Raw genomic sequence first — 22,491 nt, 5'->3', positions numbered from 1 at the left:
GCATTTGTTTATAATAAAGCTAAATTTTAAAAGTTCAGTCTGCAATTAAATGCAAAATTGAATACAAAGGACCTTTCTGGAATATTAGAATGCACAGATTTTTTTTTTTTTTTTTAAACCACAGATTTTTGAACCAGGAGGCAATGTCACAGGGCAAGCAAAGTACCTTTAGTTCCTGACAATATGCTACCTAAAACAATGTCCATGACTTTAGTACTGCATCTCCTAAAGTTCTGGAGATAAAGGTCTTGAAGGGGAAGGAGGTAATTAATTAGAAATTTTAGCCAAACTCCAGTGACCTAAAAACAAAGCAAAACTGAGCAAAGCAAAAACAGAGTAGCCACAATTGGGAGGACATACGCAAGTGCAATTGCATTATCTTTAAGGCAAAAATCAACATAGGAAATAGGCTTGGTAATGGAATTAAAAATTTTGTACAGCAACATTATTTTTAACATTCAATGAACATGGCTACAGGCTAAATGCATGTCTGGTATGAAATAGACACTGAGCAATAAACCAGTAACTGTTAAGAAAATTACTGATTTTGCACCTCCCTGTAAGAAGGATGCTTTTGACTATTTGCTGAACACTTATTATATATATAGTAAGCAACAGGAGGGATTAAAAGTCATTTCCAGATCTCATGAAGTTTACAATCTAAGCAGGGAGATTAAAATGTGTATCTCTGCTAAAGATGAGAATCCCAACTATAAATCTCCATCAATCTCTATAACTCAAATAAATTATAACTGCAGTTTAGTAAAAGACTTGAAGATGTCAGATAATTGGGCAGGGGTGTTCATGGCTTCTTTTTAAAATTACACTTAATACTACTTAAATGAAGGACTGATGTGCCACGGGAAAATAAGCTTCTATATTGGCTTCTTGGGGGCAGATACAGAAGTCAGAACAAGGTCAGGGGAAAACAGAGGACCTGGAGGGAACTCCTGCCCTCCACCCCCATTCCTGTCACTCTCTTTCTAACCTTTTTTATTGTGAAGCATCACACACAGAAAAGCACAAAAATGTAGAGTTCAGTGAATTATTACATATTTAATACAATTCAAGTCAAGAAACAAACCAACCCTAGAAATCTTCCTTTGTGTCCCTCTCAATCACTTCTCTCTCTCTCTCTCTCTCTCTCTCATTCTCCTGAAGGGAACTGCTATCCTGAATTATGACACGTTTTCCACCCAAGCATGCAATTCCTTAAATACTATTTTGCTTGTTTCCTAAATTTTATATACACTGAGTTATGTAGTTAATTTTTTGTGTCTGGCTTCTTTCACTCAATGTTATTTGTGAGAATCATCCATGCTGTTTTATGTAGCTATAGAAGTTCACTTGTTTTCACTGTATGAATACAGTAAAATTTATTTATCCGTTCTATGGCTGACATGTGGATTGTTTCCAATTTTTTGGTTATTACAAATAATGCTGCTCTAGGCACTCTTGCACATGACTTGACGCACATGTGATTGTATTTGTTGCATATATAACTAGGAGTGACACTGCGGGGTCCAAGAGTGTTTACATTGTCACCTTTAGTAGGTAACATCAAACTGCCTTCCAAAGTGACCATACTAACGCGTGCTCTCCAATAATGCGAGAGGGTTCTTTGTTGTTGCTGTGCATCCTCATCGACACTGGGAATAGTCAAGGTTTTTAATTTTAGCTATTCTGGTGGTGGGCACGTAGTGCTCTTTCATTACTGTCTTCACTTTTTCACTTTTACTTTTCTGCTTTCTAATGAGTTGAGTGCCATAGTTCCTGGCAGGCCTGATCAACTCTTCGTCTTACTTCCATGTGTTTCCAGTTGCCCAGATAGGTGGAACATTATTATAATCCGAAGTAATAATTACCCAGTCTTTTGGTCAAATACCCTAGGGCACCCTGCAGGGAGAAACATTCAATTACAAAGAGATTTCTCCATTTTTAAGTTCTGATTTTTTGGGGCATGAGTCACATGGCCCATCTAACCCTCTGTCGAGTCTCACTTAATGCTTCTCCTTCTTCTAGCTCCTATTATAATTAAGGACAGTAGAATCATTTCTGACATATTCAAAGCATGTAATCATAGAGTAACCCTTCACCCCTATACCCCACCAATGATGCTGGCTACACCTACAACTTTTCCTACTCTCCTGTCTCTACAAATTCCTTGTTTCTTATTATTTTGGGAGTTGGCAGCTACAGTCTTTTTAAAACTTCTATCTGATTACTGTCTCCTTCTATCAGTCTGAAACACTCTTGACAAAAATCTTAACAGTAAATTTATACTTTCTTTTTCTTAAAACCTTCTCCCCAATTGTTCTACACTGTTAATCATTCAGGACTTCCATTCCCTTAGCAACTACAAACTCTCTGTTTCTCTGTCCATCTTTCTATTATTTATTTGATGCTTGATAAATGCAGCCTGTTTTCCATGCCGTCCTTTCGATCTGTAATAATATTATATTCCATAATCAAGTACTGGTCGGCCATCTTTGTAATGGCTTCTTCATTATGTTCTTCTTTGAGGAAGTGAATTTTGCATTCTATGGTAATCTGTCCTTATCCCATTGGTATCTACTGCTCAGAGCAGGCACTGAAGAAATGTTGTCAAGGATAATTTAATACAACATAGCTGGCAGAGTTAAGAAAAAGACCATTTAGGTTGGGTGCAGTGGCTCATGCCTGTAATCCCAGCACGTTGGGAGGCCAAGGTAGGCGGATCATTTGAGATCAGGAGTTCGAGACCAGTCTGGCTAACACTGCGAAACCCCATCTCTACTAAGAATACAAAAAGTAGCCAGGCATGGTGGCAGGCGCCTGTAATCCCAGCTACTCGGGGGCTGAGGCTGAAGAATTGCTTGAACCCAGGTGGCAGAGGTTGCAGTGAGCTGAGATTGCGTCGTTGCACTCCAGCCTGAATGACAGAGCAAGACTCCATCTTAAAAAAAAAAAAAAGGAGCTATATTACCAGGTAACTTCTTTCCAGTGTACAGACTGATACAACCACTTCTTGTTTTTGGGATTAAACTTAGACGTAATAATACAGGTAGATTTTCTGTGATGCAACCTACAGCAGATTTATATCTGGTTTAATAACATCACTTGCATATGTGCTATATAATACGGGACTTTTAAAAAGAGTTTCAGGAGTATAAAGTGATTTGGCTTAACACGTTGATAGAAGGTAAGCTGCTATGTAATAATTTAATCTAAAAATCAGATTTTGCACCAGGTTTTATGTGGTTCCTAGCACTGGTAATAACTACTGGTATGGAATTTTATATCATACAAGGATCCATGTCATAAATTTAAGAAAAGACTCATTATATTTAAATGATTCTACTTACCATCTTTATCATGCCCACTTTGGCACTGCCCGGGACAATGAAACACATGTGACTCGGCCTGTGCCCGGTGAAAACTGGGCAAATACAACTTGGTTGACAGTGCACTATAGTAACTACAGAAACTAAGATACATAATAAATGATCTCTTTTCAATTTAACATCCATGGTCCTCCAATCAATATTTGATCTACCTTTTTATTAGATCTCTAGCATTTCCTCTCTCTTAGGTGGCGCCCTTACCCTGTCCTACAGGTCGTGATCTCTGTGCCTGTTATTATATGCTCCTCTAACCTGAAAAGACGACTTCTCCACCTATCCACATTCACTAAGTCAAATCCACCTTCTGTTGTAAAGAAACCTTATCTGACCTGTTGCTGCTCACCTGACTTGCCCATCTCTTCATTCTCCTTCTACATGGATGTCAAAATGATTTCATCTGTAGAGCTTCCTCTGATAACAGCTGTATGTGGGGGATTCTGAGGCTATGGTAAGGGTCACTGAAAAAAGGTACTTGCCCCATATATAGGAAGTGAAGAGGTATTTGCCATCTCTATCTTGGCACTTTTTTTTTTTTTTGAGATGGAGTTTCGCTCTTGTTGCCCATGCTGGAGTGCAATGGCACAATGTCGACTCACTGCAACCTCTGCCTCCCGGGTTCAAGCAATTCTCCTGCCTCAGCCTCAGAAGTAGCTGGAATTAGAGGCATGAGCCACCACACCCGGCTGATTTTGTATTTTTGAGACGAGGTTTCTTCATGTTGGTCAGGCTGATCTTGAACTCCCAACCTCAAGTGATCCGCCTGCCTTGGCCTCCCAAAGTGCTGGGATTACAGGCGTGAAACACTGTGCCTGGATATCTTGGCACTTTTTAAAAAACATATTGGCAATAATTTCTCTTATACTTTTGCATCTTTCAAAAGATCTAACAGAATGTCAAGTACATGGCAGATCTCAATCTCAATACAAATGTATTAATATTATCAAATCAAGTCACTTCAAATTCAAATCTTTCCATAATAAACATCAAACATTTTTATTAATACTATTGAGGTACAATTACATACCATAAAATTCACTCATTTTAGGTATAATTCGATGATTTTTTTATACCAATCATAAATCCTTGAACCCAGTAAATTATTAACTGGAGGTACAGAAATAGCCAAATTAAGAAAACTACATGCACAGAAGTTAATTGACGTAAAATATCTTACTATTATTGGTGCTGTTGCCATTGAAAGACCCAGAAGAACTATTACTGTCTTTCTCCTTATCTTGATTTTCAAAGTCCATATTAAGGGACCTGTGGAAAAAAATTTTGTAGTTAAGTTGTAGTTTTGCTTACAAAAGAAGCAGGTCAGAAAAGTCATAATATGACAATATTTTTAAATGCCAAGGAATTAGGAAAGAAAAGAAGGTCTCTTTTGAACAACTCTGAAAAAGAGCTCTTGACACATTTTAAAAAACAATCTTCAGTCCTTCCAATGTGTCAGTTCAAGAGTTTTCCTGACTGCAGATGAAAGCATTCCAAGGCAGCTGAACCTTCCACTCCTATCTCTGAGCATATAATATCCTTAATTACTTACTTATGATAAAAACCTAGAAGGAGAAATGTCAAAGGGCAAGCACATTTTGAGACTTTTACATACCACACAACTGTCTGCAAAAAGGCTGCATCAATTTACTCTCTCATCAGTGTATGAGAGCCCTCATTTCCCTATACCCTGTCAGCTGCAATTCAACAACAAAACAAATTTGAGCTGTTCTAGGTACTGGAGGGACAATAAATAGCAAACACATGACTGGATCTTATATTCAAGGGGGGAGACATAATAGACCAGAAAAATAAGTTCAATACATAGTGTGTTAATGGCAGGTGCTAAGGAGGAAAAGTAGGAAATGCAGGACTTAGGGTTTGAAACTTTAGACAGGATGGACAGGAAGGCCTCAGCGACAATGACTTCAGAGTCGAGACCTGAAGGAAGTAGTCACTGTCAATCTGGGGAACTAAAAATGGCATGTCACATTGTTCCTTAACCAGTGAACAATGTTGTGTACAAAAGCTTGCTCATTTATTTCTTTTTTTGTGAACTATCTATCCAAGTCCTTAGCTAATTTTCCACTAGTGTTTTCCTGTAAAGAGGGGGTTTGTGGGCCGGGCGCAGTGGCTCATGCCTCTAATCCCACCACTTTGGGAGCCTGAGGTGGGTGGATCACAAGTTCAGAAGATAGAGACCATCCTGGCCAACATGGTCTCTACTAAAAATACATAAATTAGCTGGGCATGGTGGTGCACACCTGTAGTTCCAGCTACTTGGGAGGCTGAGGCAGGAGAATTGCTTGACCCTGGAAGGCAGAGGTTGCAGTGTGCCGAGATTGTGCCACTGCACTCTAGCCTGGCGACAGAGCGAGACTCTGTCTCAAAAAAAAAGGCGAGGGAGGGGTTGTGTTTGTTTGTCCAAAAGAACTTTCTGTTATGATGGTCTTTATCTGCACTGACAAGTGCTGTGGACATTAGCCACATTATGTGCTCACTGAAATGTGGCTGGTAGGACAGAGGAACTGACTTCTAAAACTACACAACTTTTAGATAAAAACACATGGTCAATCTTTGTGACCTTGGATTTGGAGTGGATTCTTAGATATGCCAAAAACACGAGTAAAAAACAGAGAAAAACTTAAAAACTTATGTGCTTCAAAGGATACTATCAAAAAAGTCAAAAGACAACCCATAGGATGGGAGAAAATCTTTGCAAATCATATATATGATAAAGGACTTGTGTCTAGGATATATAAAGAACTCTTACACCTCAATAATAAGAAGGACAACCTGATTTTAAAATGAACAAAGGATCTGAAGAGACATTTCTTCAAAGAAGACACACAAATAGCCAATGAGGCCATGAAAAGATGTTCAACACCGTCAGTCATCAGGGAAATACAAATCAAAACCATGAGAAACTGGCTGGGAGCAGTGTGCTCATCATGCCTGGAATCCCAGCACTTTGCGGCTGAGGCAAGAAGAGGATCACTTGAGACCCCTGTGGGCAACACAGTGAGACCTTATCTCTATAAAAAATAAAAGAATTAGCTGAGTGTGGTGGCATGTGCCTACAGTCTCAGCTACTCAGGATCCTGAGGTAGGAGATCACTCGAGCCCAGGAGGTGAAGGCTGATGGCGGCACTGCACTCCAGCCTGAGCAACAAAGTGAGACACTGTCTCCTGAAAACAAACAAAACAAAACAAAACAAAACAAAAAAACTACCATGAGAAACCACTTCCCACATAGCAAGATGGCTATAGTAAAAAAGTCAGATAACTAACTGTTGGCAAGGACACAAGGATGTAAAACTGGAACCTTCATACACTACTAGTGGGAACGTGAACTGGTGCAGATACTCTGGAAAACAGAATCTAACCACGTTGACACCCTGACCTAAGAATTCCAATCTCCAGAACTCTGAAAAAACACATTTGTTGTTTAAGCCCCAGTCTATGGGTATTTCATGGCAGCCTGGGCTAATGCAGATCAGATTTCATACTTGAATCCTTTTACATGTATTGAGATTTGTTTCAAGTCCCCATATATGGTCTGTATTAGTAAATATTCCACATACACTTGAGAACAGCATGTGTTCTGTTGTTGGATGAAATGTTCTATAAATGCCAATTAGGTCAAATTGATTAAGAGTATTGTTGAAATCCACTGTATCTTTGATTTTCTGCCTACTTATTCTATCAATTATTGAGAGTGGTACCGAAATCTTCAGCTATATTTGTGGATTTATTTCTCCTTGGAGTTCTCTCAGTTTTTGCTTCATGTATTTTGAAGATCTTTTATTAGATATATAAACATTTATGATTGTTATATTCTCTTAATTGACCTCTGTCATTACCAAATAACCTTCTTGTCTGTGGCAGTATTCTTTACTCTGAAAGCTGCTTTGTCTTATATTAATACAGCCATTCCAGCTTTCTGTAGATGAGTATAAGCAGTGTGTATCTTTTCCCAACCTTTTACTTAAAAAAATTTTTTTTAAAAAATTTTAACCACTAGACAACAGAGATTAACCTTTTTTGGCTTTATATTTATAGTGTGCTTCTTGTAAGCAGCATATATTTGGGTCTTGCTTTTTTATTCAATCTCACAATTGCTGTTTTACTTATTTTTACTTTTTTTAGACAGAGTCTCACTCTGTCACCCAGGCTGGAGTGCAATGGCATAGTCTTGGCTCACTGCAAGCTCCGCCTCCCGGGTTCAAGCAATTCTCCTGCCTCAGCCTCCCAAGTAGCTGGGACTACAGGCGCATGCCACCATACCCCACTAATTTTTATATTTTTAGTAGAGACGGGGTCTCACTATGTTCGCCAGGCTGGTCTTGAACTCCTGACCTCATGATTCGCCTGCCTTGGCCTCCCAAAGTGCTGGGATTAGAGGTGTGAGCCACCACACCTGGACAACTGCTGTTTTAAAGAGGTGTGTAGACCAATTTCATTGAATGTGATTAGTGATACAATTAGGTTTGAGACTATCATTTTCAAACCTCAAAATAGTTTGAGACTGTTTCCTACTTGTCTTATTTCCTTATTTTTTCATTAAGCTTTTTGAATCTGCAGATTATAGTTATCATCAAATTTAGAAAAAACCTGGCCATTATTTCTTCATGTATTATTCTGTCCCTCCCTTTCTTCTCCTCCTTCAGGGACTCAATAGTAGGCCACTGGAGGTTTCTCTCTAATGTTCAGTGATTTCTCCATTATGCTCTTTTCATGTTTAAAACATTATTCTTTTCTGTACTTCATTTTGGATAATTTCTACTGCTGTGCCTTCAAGTTCACTAATCTTTTCTTCTGCAATGTCTAATTGCTGTTATTCCCATCCAGTGTATTTTTCATCTCAGACATTGCTGTCTTGATTTCTGAAAGTTTGATTTGGTTCTTCTTTATAATTTCCACGTATTGGCCAGGCACAGTGGTTCATGACTGTAATCCCAGCACTTTGGGAGGCTGAGGTGGGTGGATCTCTCAAGGCCAGGAGTTCGAAACCAGCCTGGCCAACATGGTGAAACCCCATCTCTACTGAAAATACAAAAATTAGCCAGGCGTGGTGGCCCACACCCATAGTCCCAGCTACTTGGGAGGCCGGAGAATCGCTTGAACCCAGGAGGTGGAGGTTGCAGTGAGATCACGCCACTGCACTCCAGCCTGGATGACAGAGCAACTCTGTCTCAAAAAATAAAATAAAATAAAAATAACCTCCATGTATCTAACTTTTTGTATATATGGAATACCAGTATATCTGTTTTGATGTTATGCTAACATCTGTGTCAGTTCTGGGCCAGTTTTGATTGACGGATTATTTTCCTTATCCTGGGTCATGTTTTCCTTCTTTTTTGCCTGTCTGATCATCTCTGCATGCATGCTAGGCATTGTGAATTTTACCTTATCTAAATATTTTTTATTCCTATTAATTTTGAGCTTTGATCAGGGATGCTGTTAGATACCTGGCTTTAATTGATTTTTGTTTCCATGATTTGTTAGGAGGGTCTGAAGCAGTGCTCAGTCTAGGGTAATTATTCTCTATCACTGAGGCAAGATCTCAGTACTCTACCCAATGCCAAATGAATTGTAAGTTTTTCCAATCAGGCTTTTGGAAACAGGTACTCTCCCTTCTAATCCTTTCACATTATTCTTTCCTCCACCTTAGGTGATTTCCACATATGCATATACTAATTAATACTGTGATGAGGCTGAGTGCGGTGGTTCATGCCTGTAATCCCAGCACTTTGAGAGGCCGAGGCGGGCAAATCACGAGGTCAGGAGTTCGAGACCAGCCTGGCCAACATGGTGAAACCCTGTCTCTACTAAAAATACAAAAATTAGCCAGGTGTGATGGTGGGTACCTGTAATCCTAGCTACTCGGGAGGCTGAGGCAGGAGAACTGCTTGAACCTGGGAGGCGGAGGTTGCAGTGAGGCAAGATTGTGCCACTGCACTCCAGCCTGGGTGACACAGTGAGACTCCAACTCAAAACAAACAAACAAAAAAACTGTGATGAATGTTCAAGGAGTCTGTGTAGATCTCTGTGTTTTCTCATTTTGCAGCTCACTTTTCTTTTGTACTCTGTTCTATTACCTCTAGCTGCCTCTAGCCATCTCTTGGACTCTCAGTTCCCTCTCTTCAACTTAGGAAATCTTTCTCTCTGCACCATGACTGGAAACTATCTTAAGACAGTATGATAGGAAAACTATTCCTCAACTCTCAGGAATACTGTCCTTTGCTGTCTGATGAAAAATATCTTGAAAACTGCTGTGTCATGAGGTTTACATGTTTTTTATTGTTTTTAAAGTTGCTTCAGGTGGGATGGTAATTCAGTCTCTGTTCCTCTATCTTGGCTGGAAGTACAAGTGGCTCTAGGTAGTTCTTTTAAATAGGTCCTGAACTGGGCAGATTTTTAAGTGAAGGAAAAGGCCTTTTAAAATTTGTTCATGTCTTTAAAAGTCCCTGGGGGTACGAAACATTGATGAATTTTATCCCTTTCTTTAGGAAAGGAGAGGATCCTAGAATGAAGAGGTAGGTCATAATTCTTCCTGGAAGAAACTTAACCAAACGATTGGGCTCAGGTCACACTGATCACGCTCTTAACTTTGTAGTTTCCCACGTCTATGACTCAAAACTTCTTGCTGGATTCGAAAGACTTGCCCCTCTACTAACAGCCTGACTCAAGCTGCCACTCTTGTTTCCTGTACTTTCAGGCACTGTCTAAAACTCCCTTATCTGTTACTGGTACTGAGGAAGCCTCAATTAAAATGGGAGGTCTGGGTAGGATAATCTATGGAGTAGGGACTGGTTAGTTACATGTCACCCTGTGACATATAAATTTGGCCAACGAACTGTTTAACAAACTGTTCCACTGGAGGGCAGCCCCAGTGGGTGACAGTTCCCCAGCAGGACCAAAACACGATGACTTTTAGATGTGGTGGACTCCCTGAAACATGGTTAAGACTCCTTCTGAAATATGGTCAGGGGTCTGACATGTTGGCTTTCCTTTGGGTTTATTTTTAAAAAGCCTTGGATTTTAGATGATTCATATATAGTATTTGAGACATTATATTTATTAGCAGAGATTAAAACATACACTTACTGCTCATACCTCAGTCACCCTTAGAGGAATAGCTATGGCAACTGGCTCCTGAAAAACTTTTTCCTATTAATTTTAATTAGTTCCACAACAAACTAGATGTAATATTTTGCATGTATTTCCCCTGCCAAGGCACCTGTGGTAGTTTCTAGTACATGGTTTCACTTCTATGATCTTTTAAGCTTTAATTCATGTTTTCGCACAGCAGAGCTAACAATGTGCAGGGACCTAAACTCTAGGATTGGTGATGCATTTAATGGGAACGTCTCTGCAGTCAATGGAACGTGAAGACTGCTCCTTCCCTGTGGGCATGCTTTGGAAAGAATGTATTAATTTAAACTAAGTTTTTCAAATTCACTTATGAATGGAGTAACAATAACTACACTTGTTATGTTCTGTTTCACAGAATCTGGTGACAGCAGGTTAAATTTGCAGGAATTTTTATCTACATCTCTACTCTTGGGGCTATACAGACTGCCAGCTTCTCTTACTTTTTCTGTTGGCAGTATATCACTATTCTGGATTGGAAGGTTGCCAGTCATCTCTTTGGTTTAACCCTAGGCACAGCTGCTACAGAGCCTCTCCCATGAGACTGGATGAGTGAGAATAGGTGCTGAGAACCCCCCGCGGGACAGGATGAAGGGTTATAATAACTCTATTTCAATTTGTTATTAATTGAGAACTATTTATAACTCCATCCTGGATGTTTTAAGGCAAGATTTCCCCGTTTTTTCAAATACAGCTGCTCCCTGACTTACGATGGGGTTATATCCCAATGAACCCAGGCAAGCTGAAAATCTCGAGTTCAAAATGCATTTAATATTCATACATCTAACCTACTGAACATCATAGGTCAGCCCAGCCTACCTTAAACGTGCTCAGAACACATACATTAGCGTACAGTTGGGCAAAATCATCTAACACAAAGGCCTGTTTTGTAATATAGTGCTGAATATTTCCAGTTACTTACTGAATACTGTACACTGAGAGTGAAAAACAGAATGGTTGTATGTGTACTTGAAGTACGGTTTCTACTGAAATCATACTGCCTTTGTACCATCATAACGTGGAAAAATCTTAAGTCTAACCATCATTAAGTCAAACCATTGGTAAGTTGGGGACCTTCTGTAGCAGAAAGTAGTGGTCAACTTCGAACCAGTTTTAGCTGGTCCATTTTTTTAGCATCTAACTGACAAGAACTGTAGCAGGGGCAGGAAAGCCTTAGGCAGGAATGAGGTACTATCAGATGGTGGGGGAGGGTGGAGGAGTGGTAGGGAGAGCAAGCATTCTTCTTAGTTCTCTGTGTAATCAGAAAACCTTGAATTTCTTGCTGCCTCAAATAAGCTTAGCTAAAATCAAGCCTTGTTTGGTTGTTAGAAGCAGACCATGGGTCACCACTGCACAAAACAGAAATGGGGCTAAATGAATTAGTAGGGCCTTACCTATTAGCTCAAGCTGGGAAGATTAATATCTTCCAGTTTTATAAAACAAGATTAAAGGGCCTGGGCTCAGCAGATCCCATGCCACTATGACTGGGGTCTGGTAATGTTACTCACACTGCACAGCTGACAGCAAACTTAAGCTATTTAAATAAAGTCTTTGCAGAAGACTCTGCTTCCAGAGCTATCCAGGACTATTTTCAATTACAGACCTTTAACTTAGCTTATTTGGTAATTTAATAAGTGCATAGACATCAGATTGCTAGGCTGGACCGAGAACAGTTTGTTACATCTTCATAGAAGACTACTCTTCATTCTCTTCCACCCTGACCTGCCTTCACAATCTTGTTATTGCTATACAGTAACATATAATATGATGTTAATATAATGTTATAAATATACACTCCATCCAAATTGTATCCTGGATATTTGCAAGTCTAGGTACTGAAATCAACGTTTACGTCAGGTGCGGTGGCTCATGCCTGTAATCCTAGCACTTTAGAAGGCTGAGGTTGGTGGATCACCTGAGGTTAGAAGTTCGAGACCAGCCTGGCCAACATGGCGAAACCCTGTCTCTACTAAAAATACAAAAGTTAGCTGGGCCTGGTGGCGCACACCTGTAATCCCAGCTACTCAGGAGGCTGAGGCAAGAGAACTGCTTGAACCTGGGAGGTGGAGGTTGCAGTAAGCTGAGATCACACCACTTCACTCCAGCCTGGGCAAAAGAACGAAACTTGGTCTCAAAACAAAAAACAAAACAAAAAAAAGAAATCAATGATTAAATGATCAGCAGGACTTGAGCTATGGCTTTTTCATCAGAGACAACCATTTACCATCACAGAAAAAAAATCCATCTAAATTATAGCATATTATATGCTTTTTTTTTTTGTCTTTTCATCAACTATGACTCAACAGGAGGTAGTTATGGGTCAAGGTGTAGGAGGTAAACAAATGTCCAATTATTGATACTTACATAGAACCTACACTAAGAAAGACAGACTAAGAATCTGGGGAGGAAGAGACAGTCTCGGACTCAGCAGCTGACAGTCCAGAGGGTTAAAGTGATAATAGTTGAGCTTGATTGAGCTCATACCGTCAGGCATTATGTTAGGTGCTTTACAGGCAAGGTTTCTTTTGATTCATAGAAAAACTCCATGAGTGGGGTGACCACAAATCCCAACTTATGCCTGCTGCCCTGGCAAAATTATGAAGGAAACAAAAATATTTCACCCAAAAATATACTTCTTTGACATATTTCAGATGGCTTTCACAAGGGCTGGAAATACAAGAATAGCTGAGAGAAGCTGTGTGGGGCACATTTGCATCTGTAGAGAAAACATACACCGATGCGACTGAGGCATTTATCTGAGGCCCTACCTTGTCCAGACATAGGAAAGATTGAGAGTCTGACACCTTAGAAGGTCAGAAAGAAACATATTCCATCTATTCTCTCTCAGGGCTGTGACCTGTGAGGTTGCATCTAGATACATGACAGGACCACCTGTGCTTGCTGGGCCTCCTCTTCTCTCTCCCATAACCTGTCTCACCACCATAACCTGATTGACCACCATAATCTGTCTTGCCACACTCGAAGCCCTCATTCTTGCTGTAACCTCAAGGTGGTATAAAAGCATCAGCCATCTGGCCATTTTTTTGTTTTGAGATCTTACATTTTGTAAGACTTTTGTGCACATTAACAAATCTGTGTGCCTCTTCTATTAATCTGCTATTTGTCAGTTGATTTTTCAGCAAGGATTCAGAGGGCACACAGGAAGTTTTCCCTTGGCCCTGTTACACAACTAATGGGCTCACTGCTTGATGCGCTACACCTTTCCACATCAGTACATACTGCTTTTTCCATAAAAACAAACCAAAAAACCTATTTCTCCCCAAGTAAACTTGATCTGGTATCATTTTTAGATGAGCTGCACATATGCCATCTTACTACAGAGAAATATTAAGACCAAGAGCCTTTACAGGTGAATGATACGGTTTAGCCTTGAACTGGGTAAGGTCCAGATGGCCACTGACCCTGTCAGCTAATTAGTGTCAGATAGAATGACAACTCATCAACATTCTTCAACTTTCAATTGGGTGTAAGTATAAATTCCAGTTTGGTGTTTTGGTCACTTTGATGTACATTTCACATGAAGTTTATTACAGACACTTTATCAAGAAGTAGGTTAATACTCTGTGAGTGCCTTAATAAGGTTTTAGTGTGGCTGAGGTAGAGATCTGGTTATATTTGACGTAAATTTGTTTCAGGGTGGAATTCAGTTGCAAAGAACAGAACTTTAGGAAATCAGCTACTCATTTCTTTATGTCCTAGAGTGGATTAAAAAGGATTTTCTGAGGAAGATTCTAGGCCTGCCCTTGGGAACTTCTACCGCCTGCCTCAGGACAAGGGGAAACATGGGCTTCTATTTAGGTATTGTTAGGTTCCTTGGTTCTGATAAAAATATGAATGCACCATGAGTGCTGTTAAGACAACTAGGTCTGTATTTAGCTGGCAACAGAGTACATTTCTGGGCTGCTGCTGCGTGTGTGTGTGTGTGTGTGTGCGTGCGCGCGCGCGCGTGCGTGCGTGCGTGCGTGTGTGTGTGTGTGTGTATATATATATATATATATTTTGAGATGTAGTCTCACTCAGTTTGTGGCCCAGGTTGGAGTGCAGTGGCGCAATCTCGGCTCACTGCAACCTTTGCCTCCCAGTTCAAGCGATTCTCCTGCCTCAGCCTCCTGAGTAGCTGGGATTACAGGCATGCACCAACACGCCTGGCTAATTTTTGTATTTTGGGTACAGATAGAGTTTCACCATGTTGGCCAGGCTGGTCTTGAACTCCAGATCTCACATGATCCTCCCACCTTGGCCTCCAAAAGTGCTGGGATTACAGGCGTGAGCCACTGTGCCTGGTCTGCTACCAATATTTATTAACAGATCAACATTCAAGAATAATCAGTTTAAGAATTAACAGCCCATTCACTTCTCCAGAAATCCCAGAATATAACCTTAGATCACACTTAGCAATAAGCTGGTTATCCAAACCACAACATCCTGTTGCCCACTGTGCACCTTCAATTTTGGCAAAACTGCTTTTGCTAAAACACATTTTCATGCAACACCACCAATTTATATTGAAGGTACTATAATTCATTCAACATTTATTTGAATGCCTACTGTGAAATGAATGAAACTTAACGTTATATCCTCTTTACGAAGGTCTTTAGGATAAAAGTCTGTCTGATCTTAAGGCCAAGAACAGTTGCAATTCACCTGAACAACTGGGTTCTTCTGATTGAAGGAAGCTGAGAGAGTTTTACATTCTTTCTTTTTAAAGCTGGCTGCTACAAACCTTATGGTGGTCTTTGTGAACCACTAGTAACAAGGGTGCTGGCATTATGGTATGCATTTTTACATTTCTTTTTTGGCTCTATTTTGTCTCCACTCATACTTTTACTTTTCTTTGGCCCCATTTTAATTTCCCTTGAAATAACTTGCAAAAGTTAGTACATGCTCTGAAATCTTTGAAATAGGGCAGTGCAGAGCACAAATAAACAATTGTAGGAAGCAAAATGGAGGTGGGAGCATATCAGTTTATTGAAAGCTATACTTGTTCATCCATTTGCATTCCGATACCTGAGGACACCATGAATACTGGAGGAGAAAAGCAAATGGAAATTTTTACCCTTCATATTTTAGGAATATTTTTTTCTCAGCTCCAGAATAGAGTGAAAATAAGAAAAAAAAAATTTAATTTATAAAAAATTTTGAAAAGAATGTGTTTTTTGATAATCCTACTATTGGAAGTGAAGAGGGGACTCACTGATTCAAGGTAAACATTACATGGTTAAACTTAGGTTAAGTTAAATATGTGTTCCTAGAAAACTTAACAGTGGTTTTATAAATTGAACATTTAATAGTGAATTGATGAAATTCTTAAATATATAAAAAATACTTGTCTACATATGCTGCAATGGACAAAATCATTCCCTACATCATCTAAAAAGTTCAGGCTTCTGTGTATGATGGAATGACAAAAAAGGTAGCTCAAAAGATAAACACATTACACACAACTAGAACATCATGACACTTGTGAACCACAGTGACACTTGTTCTAGTGAACCAGGTCTAACTACAATTATATGCACTTAGAATGAAAGGCATCACAATCCTATCAAGTATAGTTCTTAGTAAAGAACTCAGTCAGTATCCCTGCAGGCTTATTAACCTGATGTTGTCTTCCTAGAGTACGCTTGGGTATAAGCAAAGAACTCAGTATCTCTGCAGGCTTATTAACCTGATGTTGTCTTCCTAGAGTAGGTTTGGTTATAAGTAAATGAACTGCTCTCACTACCTAAGAAAGCATTGGTAGGTGCTTGCCTTTATAAAAAAGGAAATAGTTATGCTAGAGTTATAAAACAAATGACCAAAACTAACTCAAGAAAATCTAAATAGCCTCTTTTGAACACTGTTAAGACAGAAACTGTTACTAAAGAGGAATATTTTATAAAAGTCAGTACCTCAAGAAATAGATAACAATTATAAACATACAGAAAGTGAAAAGACAAACCCAGAGGCACTTATAAAAAACCCATTTTCACAATAAAGAAAGAACTCTCAAAATTCAACAAGAAGAAAATCCAATTTAAAAATGGGCAAAAGAGTTGAAAAGACACCAAAGAAGAAGAGACATAGATGGCAAATGGGCACATGAAAAGATGCTCAACATCAGTATGCATTAAGAATTAAATGCAAACCAAAATTATAGAGAGATACCACTTCATACCCACCAGAACAGCAGAATAGCTATAATCATAAAGACAGACAATAACAAGTGTTGGTGAAGAAGTGGAGAAATTGGAACCTTCATACATTGCTAGTGGGAATGTAAAACAGCATAGCTGCGTTGGAAAACAGAAGCATTTCTTAAAATGTTAAGACTAAGAATTACCATTAGACTCAGCAATTCCGCTAGTAGGTATCTGCTTGAGGGCAATAAATATGTTATGTCCACACAAACTTGTACACAAATGTTCACAGTAACATTACTCATAAAAGCCAAAAAAGGGCAACAACCCAAATGTCCATCAACCAATGAATGGAAAAACAAAAGAGAATACTATTCAGCAATAAAAAGGAATGAAATACTGATAACATGCCACAACATGGATGAACTTCAAAAACACTATGCTAAGTGAAAGAAGCTAGTAACAAAAGGTCACATACTGTATGAATCCACTTATACGAGAGGTCCAGAATAGGCAAATCTATAGAGATAAAAGCTAGATTCATGGTTGCCTAGGGCTGGTGGGTAGGGAAAGAGGAATGGGAATGACTGCTAACTGGTACAAATTTTCTTTTGGGATAATGTGCTAAAATTGGATTACAGTGATGGCTGCATAATTTTGTAAATATACTAAAACCCACTTAATTGTATACTTTAAGTGACCAAACTTTATGGTATTTATATCTCAATAAAGCTGTTAAAACATACTATATTAACAGAATGGACAAAAACCACAGGATCATCTCAATAGAGGCATAAAAACACATGATAAAATCCAATACCCATTGATAATAAAACTCTCCACAAACTAGAAATAAAAGAAATTTCCTCAACCTGATAAAGGGCATTTACGAAAAATGTACAACTAACTACATACTTAATGGGAAATGCTTTCCCTGAAGATTAGGAAAAGGGCAAGGATGGATGTGTGCCTTTGACACTTCTATTCAACACTGTACAAGAAGGGAGAAAAAGGTAAAAAGACAAAGTCTTTCAGAATTGAAACAAGTAGCAAAACTGTCTTTATTTGCAGACCACATCATCCTATGTGCAGAAAATTCTAAGGAATCATAGACAAAAAACTACCAGCACTAATAAATGAGTTCAGCAAAGCTACAGTATTTGAGGTGAATACACATCAGTTGTAGTTCTATATACTTAGCAATGAACAATCCAAAATGAAGAAAAAAATTCATCAAAAATAACATCAAAAAGTAAAAAAATACTTACGAATAAATTTAACAAAATAGTGGAAGCCTTGCACACTGAAAATTACAAAACACTATTAATAGAAATTAAAGAATATCTAAAGTATCTAAATTAAAGAATATCAAAACGGAGACACATTCCACATCCATGGATAGGAAGTGATCATCATTAAGACAGCAATTTTCCTCAAACTGATCTACAGATTCACAATGCCTACTGAAATCCCTGCAGGCCTTTTTTTTTTGCGGGGGGGGGGGGGGGGGGGAGAAACTGACCAGCTGAACCTAAAATTTATATGGAAATGTAAAGGATCCAGAGTAGTCAGACAAATTTGTAAAAGAACAACACTTACTTTAAAGGCTACAACAATCAAGACATTGGCACTGGCATAAGAGGAGACATACAGACCAGACCTAGTAACTATCTTTACTTTTATGGTCGACTTTTTTTTTTTTTTTTTTAAAGAGACAGAGTCTTGCTATGTTACCCTGGCTTGAGTGCAGTGGTGCGATCATAGTTCACTGTAACCCCAAACACCTGGGACTCAGGTGATCCTCCCACCTGAGCACCCGAGCCGCTGGGGTTACAGGTGCATGCCACCATGTCAACAACGCATTTCTGACAATGGTGCCAAGGTAATTCAATGGGTAAGTATAGTCTTTTCAACAAATGGTACTGGGACAACTGGATAACCACATTTATAAAGATGAAATTAAATTTGTACCTCATGTCATACACAAAACTCGAAGTGAATCATAAATGTAAGAAGCAAAACTATAAAACTTCTTAAAGAAAACGGAGGAGAGCTGGGCGCGGTGGCTCACGCCTGCAATCCCAGCATTTTGGGAGGCCAAGGCGGGTGGATCACGAGGTCAGGAGATCAAGACCATCCTGGCTAACAGGGTGAAAACCCGTGTCTACTAAAAATTACAAAAAATTAGCCGGGCATGGTGGCAGGTGCCTGTAGTTCCAGCTACTTGGGAGGCCGAGGCAGGAGAATGGCGTGAACCTGGGAGGTGGAGCTCGCAGTGAGCCGAGATCACACCATCTTTAAAAAAAAAAGGAAGAAAAAAGAAAAAAAAGGAAAATGTAGGAGAAAATCCTTGTACCCATGTGCCAATTTACCAGTTTCACATTTTATGAATCATGCTTTTGGCACATCACCAAAAGCACGATCCATAAAATGTGAAATTGGTAAACTGGCTTCAACAAAATTAAAATGTTTATATTCCAACGGACACTATGAAGAAAATGAGACGGCAAGCCAGAGAACAGGAAAAATTTAAGAGTTGCAAATCATATGACTGAGAGAGAATTTTTTTTCTTTTTTTTTTTTTGAGACGGAGTCTGGCTCTGTCACCCAGGCTGGAGTGCAGTGGCCAGATCTCAGCTCACTGCAAGCTCCGCCTCCTGGGTTTATGCCATTCTCCTGCCTCAGCCTCCCGAGTAGCTGGGACTACAGGCAATCGCCACCTCGCCCGGCTAGTTTTTTGTATTTTTTAGTAGAGACGGGGTTTCACCGTGTTAGCCAGGATGGTCTCCATCTCCTGACCTCATGATCTGCCCGTCTCAGCCTCCCAAAGTGCTGGGATTACAGGCTTGAGCCACCGCGCCCGGCCGAGAGAGAATTTTTGACTAGACATTTCACCAAAGAAGATAAACAGATGGTTAATAAGCACAGGAACACATGCTCATCAACTTTTCAACACCCTAATATCAGGGAAATAATACAATCCAAACCACTATGAGATACCACTTCACGCCTTACTAGAATGGCTATAATAAAAAGACAACGTGTTTCAGAAAGCCCTTACCTGTGTACTGAAGGGTACACTAAAAATGGTTTAAATGGTACATTTTGTGTTATATATACTTTACCATAATAAAAAAATAGCCCTTACCGATTAAAAAGAAAAAGGGAGGCTGGGCTCGCTCGGTGGCTCATGCCTGGAATTCCAGCACTTTGGGAGGCCGAGGCGGGCAGATCATGAGGTCAGGAGTTCGAGACCACCCTGACCAACATGGAGAAACACCGTCTCTACTAAACACACAAAAATCAGCCGGGCATGGTGGCACATACCTGTAATCCCAACTACTCAGGAGGCTGAGGCAGAAGAATCGCTTGAATCTGGGAGGCAGAGGTTGCGCTGAGCCGAGATGGCTCCACTGCACTCCAGCCTGGGCAACAAGAGCGAAACTCCGACTCAAAAAAAAAAAAAAAAAAGGAAAAGAAAAAGGGAAAGGTGGTGAACTCAGCAGGAGAAAAAAAAAAACCCCAAAAAAATCTTCCCACAAAGAGAAGCCCAGCTTTAGATGGCTTCACTGGTGAATCCTATCAAACACTTAAAGACAAAATTACATAAATCTCTTCCATAAAACACCAACTTATTCAATGAGTTCAATTTAAATGTATAATTAAAGGCATCATGATTTACTTTTTGCAGAAATGCCTTATTAAAGTATAAAAGATAAAAGGTTCTGAGTTAGAGGTCCTGAAAACTGTTTCAATCCAGACTTGTTACCAACTGATTGTGTAATCTTTGTCAAGTTACATCAACATTTTCACTTTGGGCTTCGGTTTCTTAGTTTCTTTTGTTGTTGTTGTTGTTGTTGTTGCCAGGGTCTCACTCCGTTACCCAGGCTGGAGTGCAGTGGTATGATCACCGCTCACTGCAACCTCCGCCTCCTGGGCTCAAGCATTCCTCCCAGCCTCCTGGGTAAGTAGGATGACAGGCACGTGCCACTACGCCCAGCTAATTTTTGCATATTTAGTAGACGGGGTTTCACCATGTTACCCAGCCTGGTCTTGAACTCCTGGGCTCAGAGCATCTGCCTGCTTCAGCCTCCCAAAGTGCTGGATTACAGGTGTGAGGGACCACGCCTGGCCAGTTTCCTCATCTGTAAACAGGGAGGTTCACCAGATAAATCCGTTCTTCCTATATAATTCTACGATACACTTACTACATAAAATTTGGTTTAAAACTTGCTCAATCCTAAAATGATACAGCCCTTCAGAAAACAATAATATGTAGTAAGAGGCATTTCATGCTCTGTTGAAGTATTTCCACTTCTGGATATTTATCCTGGTGATATAATTCAATAAAAGCAAATAATTCATAAAGCTATCATCACTGTAAGAGCCCACTTGTCCAACAAGAGTGGAATAAGATGAGTAACACAAAGAAATGCCAAATTACTAAAACAGTATGAAGATAATTTGTAGAAAATATTTGTCTGGTGCAAATAATCAGAATATAAATGATTTCAACTATGAAAATGTATACAGTATATAAACATATGCCAAATGGAAGGTAGTCTGCACGACTCAAAGTAGTATTAGGGTTGTGAGTCTAAACATGGCTTCTTCTGTGTTTAATTGCAAAGTCTTTTGAAATGTTAATGCATTATGTACTCAAAGGGGAAAAAATCAGATACTTGTCCACAGGGTAGAGATGAAAAATATCAAGAGCACATTGATAAGGTTCTAAGTTTCTCTGGTTTGATTAATGCTTCCTGAGAGTGGTTATGAATCCGGAGTTCTCAGTAGACATCTCAGTGATTAAAACTTCGGTCGGTGTATACTGAAATTACCCACAATATTTTACTTGTTTTACTCAGTATTGAGGTAAAGACTGCAAGTCTGTGATTTTATAAAGTAGCTATTAAAATTCAGACACAATACTGCATAGTTCAAAATCTTTATGCCTGGGTATTTCACTTATCCCTATTACTACCTTTGAAGTTCTCAACTTATAATTCCTCAAGCAGCATTTTTTGGTAGGTTCATCAACCACTAACCTATTTGAGTTATACAACCATTAAAGCTCCTCTCGACTGAAAATAGTGGAAAAGGGGAGTGTGTATCTAGTGTCTATATTTTCCCTCCTATTCCTATGGCTGCCTGCTGGGATGAGAACCTCAGCAGGATCTAGTCTCAGCATCTCCAAGGTTATCAGAGAGAATACCTGGTAATGCTACAACACACAACCCTAATAATTGTAAGATGAACCATATGAAATTGTTTCTGTGGGCCAAAATATTAATAGTCAACCATCAGCAATTTTGTATGGCTTAACCTTGGATGTCAAGCCTTTGGATTAAGAAAAACATGATGTAAATTTCCATAAGGACATAATCTACTTACAAGCATTTTAGGACAATTTTTTTTTTTTTTTTTTTGAGACATAGTCTGGCACCGTTGCCCAGGCTGGAGTGCAGCAGTGTGATCATAACTCATTGTATCCTCAATCTCCAGAAGAAGGAGAAGTGCTGCTCCTTCTGCCGCAGGCTCCTGAGTAGCTGGGACCACAGGCACTACTACCACGCCTGATTAATTTCTTTAAAAAATATTTTTTGTAGAGACGGGTCTTGCTATGTAGCCCAGGCTAGTTTTGAACTCCTGGGCTCAAGCAATCCTCCTGTCTCAGCTTCCCAAAGTGCTGGATATAGGAATATGGCACTGTGCCCGGCCAAAGATTAAGAACTTTATTAGCATCCTGGGTATAGTTTTACTTCGGTTTCCCTGGTCTTCGTAAGCCTACCACAGGTTTGCAACTATACTTTGATTTTTGG

At 39.4% G+C, this 22,491-nt stretch overlaps 1 protein-coding gene across 3 annotated transcripts in view; it reads right to left on the bottom strand.

Annotated features, from left to right (window-relative positions):
* The window catches only part of LOC105494651 (signal peptide peptidase like 3), a 143,420-nt gene that overhangs the window by 23,617 nt on the left and 97,312 nt on the right, over positions 1 to 22,491 (bottom strand). For all 3 annotated transcript variants that reach the window (XM_011763288.3, XM_011763279.3, XM_011763298.3), the window contains exon 3: positions 4,558 to 4,646. In XM_011763288.3, the coding sequence (XP_011761590.1) occupies positions 4,558 to 4,646 (89 nt within the window). The remainder of the gene's footprint in view (positions 1 to 4,557; positions 4,647 to 22,491) is intronic.

Source organism: Macaca nemestrina, chromosome 10 (genome assembly GCF_043159975.1).
Source record: "Macaca nemestrina isolate mMacNem1 chromosome 10, mMacNem.hap1, whole genome shotgun sequence".
NCBI classification, from domain to species: Eukaryota; Metazoa; Chordata; class Mammalia; order Primates; family Cercopithecidae; genus Macaca; species Macaca nemestrina.
This window is presented reverse-complemented; position numbering and strand designations above follow the sequence as displayed.